Raw genomic sequence first — 3,005 nt, 5'->3', positions numbered from 1 at the left:
GTTAGAAAAATCGTCTCTCTCTCTGTCTTTATGACCTTAGTTTCTGCACTGGGGGCATCTGCTCCATCAGAAGATATAACCATCAATTCTCAAAAGGGTTAAAAACACTGGATTTAGGAAAATTCATCCTCCATCTCAAAGATGGAGAATCCATTCAAGTTTAACTTAAAAAGGCTGAGAAGTGTTCTAGGATGTTCACTCTTCGAGCAAATTCTGTCAGCTCCTTCCCCATCACTGGATAGAGATTTGGCTTATTTGATTATCCATGAAAAGTGAAAGGCTAAATTAAGATAACTCATCTGGCACCAATTTCCTTCAAAACTTTGAATCTTGTAGGCTACCCGGAGGTACCACTATCCTAGCAGGGGATTTCCTCATTTGGAATAAAGAAAATAAAAACAGGAGGAAACAGTAGTGACAATTGAAGTTCCACTGACTACAAAAAAAGCAGAGACTTCACTTACCTTTCCTGATCAACAAAAGCTAATTCCACCCTAATTTGAGCTGCCCTCAGTAACCTAATGACCTCAGACTAGAGACAAGGTCATCCACAGATCCCAGCTCTGAGGAATAAAAAGTTTTGTGTTGGGTACCTCCTGGAAATTATACCATCTGCTCCTTGCCAGATGATGACTAATTACCAGGTATCCTGGGGAAGACACCAACTAACTCCCATCCATCCCCCTTAGAGTCAGAACTCACTGGGCTTGTACTTCCTAAAATTCAAGCTCTCTTTCCTTTGTCTTGGTTCCACAGGTAAGAGAAAATGAATAAGCTGAGAGGAACCAACTACACTGAGGTCACAGAATTCATCCTGGTTGGACTTTCCAATCAGCCCAAAAGTCAAATTATTTTCTTCTGTATCTTCCTCCATCTCTATCTGGGAACCATCATGGGAAATATCTTCATCATCACGGTAGTGTGGAAAGAGCCACGACTTCACACCCCCATGTATTTCTTCCTTTGTAATCTGTCCTTTGTTGACCTGTGTTCCACCACCACTGCGGTGCCTCTGATCCTTGTGAACTGCCTGAGAGACTGTCCCACTATCACCTACAATGACTGCTACGCCCAAATGACGATCTCCATCTTCTGGAGCATCACCGAGTGCTGCCTACTGGCCGTCATGGCTTACGACCGATTCGTCGCCATATCGAGCCCTTTGCGTTACACACTGATCATGACAATGAGGGCATGTTTCCAGATTGCCGTTACCATGTGGATAAGTAGCTTCCTGCTGGCCCTACTTCCTGTGGTCACCATACCGCTTCGGTTTTGTGCAGGGCACAATGTAGTGAACCATTTTGTATGTGAAGCAGAAGCCATCTTAAAGCTGGTCTGCTCAGACACCACTGTCAGTGAGATCCTGATGTGGATAATCACATTCTTCGTCTTGCCCCTCCCCTTTCTGTTCATCCTCCTCTCTTATATCCGGATCTTGGTGGCCATCTTGAAAATCCGCTCCACAGCTGGGCGGAGGAAAGCTTTCTCCACCTGTGGATCGCACCTGACCGTGGTGACCATCTACTACGGGACCCTCATCTCCATGTATCTCAAACCTCAGAACGAAGACAGCAAGGACCAGGACAAAATCATCTCTATAATTTATGGAATAGTGATCCCCATGATCAACCCTCTCATTTATACGCTGAAAAATAAGGACATGATAGGAGCCTTGAGAAAGGCAGCTGGGAAAACCAAGTAAGTTAGTCTGTCGGTGTGAATTCTGTGACATGTAACTCTGAGTTGAGGCTGACTTGAGAAACAGGTATAATTCAGTACAGGAGAGAAATGAACTAGAATTGATCCATAAGGGCATTTGGAGGGCTGCCACTCTAAGTCTGGCTCCTCCCCTTGCTGTGGGGCCTTGTGCAAGTACCTGAATTCATCTGTGACACAGTTTCCTTATCTGCAAAATGGGGATTCCATACCTATTCTCTGTCCTTCTTAGAGTGTGAGCCCAATGTTGGTCAGAGACTTGATTACTCCAGTGCTTAATACACTACTTTGCCCATAAGCGTGTAACAAATACAATTATTATGATGAAATGATATATTATAAATTACATAGTTATATTAATGTCTCTCTCCCACTCTGGAATATAAGCTTGTTCTAAGAAAGGAACGTGCTGCCAACTCTGTTGCATCATATGCTCCCAAGCACTTAGCCCACAGTGCTCAATCTATAGTAAGTGCTTCAATACCACTCTTGTTATTCTTCCCAGTGTAGGAAGGGGTTGGGCAGAGGGGAGCTGGGGGGTGGGAGGGTGGTATTCTGTGTGTCTGTGTGTGTGTGTTTTCATTCAGCATGGAGCAGCAGAAACATAAGACCTAGCAAAAGCAGAGACACCTAGTGAGTTGGAAAGAGTGCCCTCCACCTAGACAGAAAAGAACAAGGTAACTGAGGGCTACCTCCTGTCCCTGGAGCCCACTACCCACCTCCCTCTTCCTCTTTGTTTTTCCTTAAAATCCTCCTCTATTCCTAGTCCCCAGAAGACTAGGGGATTCCGGAGCTGGAACCTGTCTAGCGGCCAATGAAAATAGGAAGATGGGGCAATTCTCCCTTTTGGGGGGGCCCCGAGGAAGGAGGAACAGATCTTATAATGCCCCTGATTAGGGGAATTAGAGAACCTAACTCCAAAGAAGGGAAACTCAGAGATGCTGGAAGTTACCCACAGATCTAAATAGGAAGGACCTGATTAGCGATAAGAACAGTGAAATTTTATTTCAGAAATAATCTCTCGGGTGAGTCCTCTCAGGTTAACCAAGTCCAAAGAATTGGGGTTTTTCCCCTTTTAAATCTTTCAGGATCTGGGGTAGGTTTGTGGGGAAGGTGGGAAGGGGAGACAACCAAGTGTAAACCCAGCCACATTTCCTCTCAGCTTCAGTCCAAGGGATACCCACAACACCAACTAGAAGAAAAACTCTGAAGTCATCTTGGCCTAGGCCAGGGCCACTCCCACCCCTTCAGTGCCGCATGAAGCTCTCCAAATGTTCCTGCAGGGA

The 3,005-nt window shown here is 45.3% G+C and overlaps 1 protein-coding gene across 1 annotated transcript; it reads left to right on the top strand.

The window, feature by feature from the left end:
• The first annotated feature begins 766 nt into the window (after positions 1-766).
• Positions 767-1,705, top strand: LOC119929495 (olfactory receptor 13H1-like). Its single transcript, XM_038747664.1, has one exon. It carries the CDS (start codon positions 767-769, stop codon positions 1,703-1,705), a length of 939 nt encoding a protein of 312 aa, XP_038603592.1.
• Positions 1,706-3,005: the final 1,300 nt, after the last annotated feature.

Source organism: Tachyglossus aculeatus, chromosome 6 (assembly GCF_015852505.1).
Source record: "Tachyglossus aculeatus isolate mTacAcu1 chromosome 6, mTacAcu1.pri, whole genome shotgun sequence".
In the NCBI taxonomy this organism is placed as follows: domain Eukaryota; kingdom Metazoa; phylum Chordata; class Mammalia; order Monotremata; family Tachyglossidae; genus Tachyglossus; species Tachyglossus aculeatus.
This window is presented reverse-complemented; position numbering and strand designations above follow the sequence as displayed.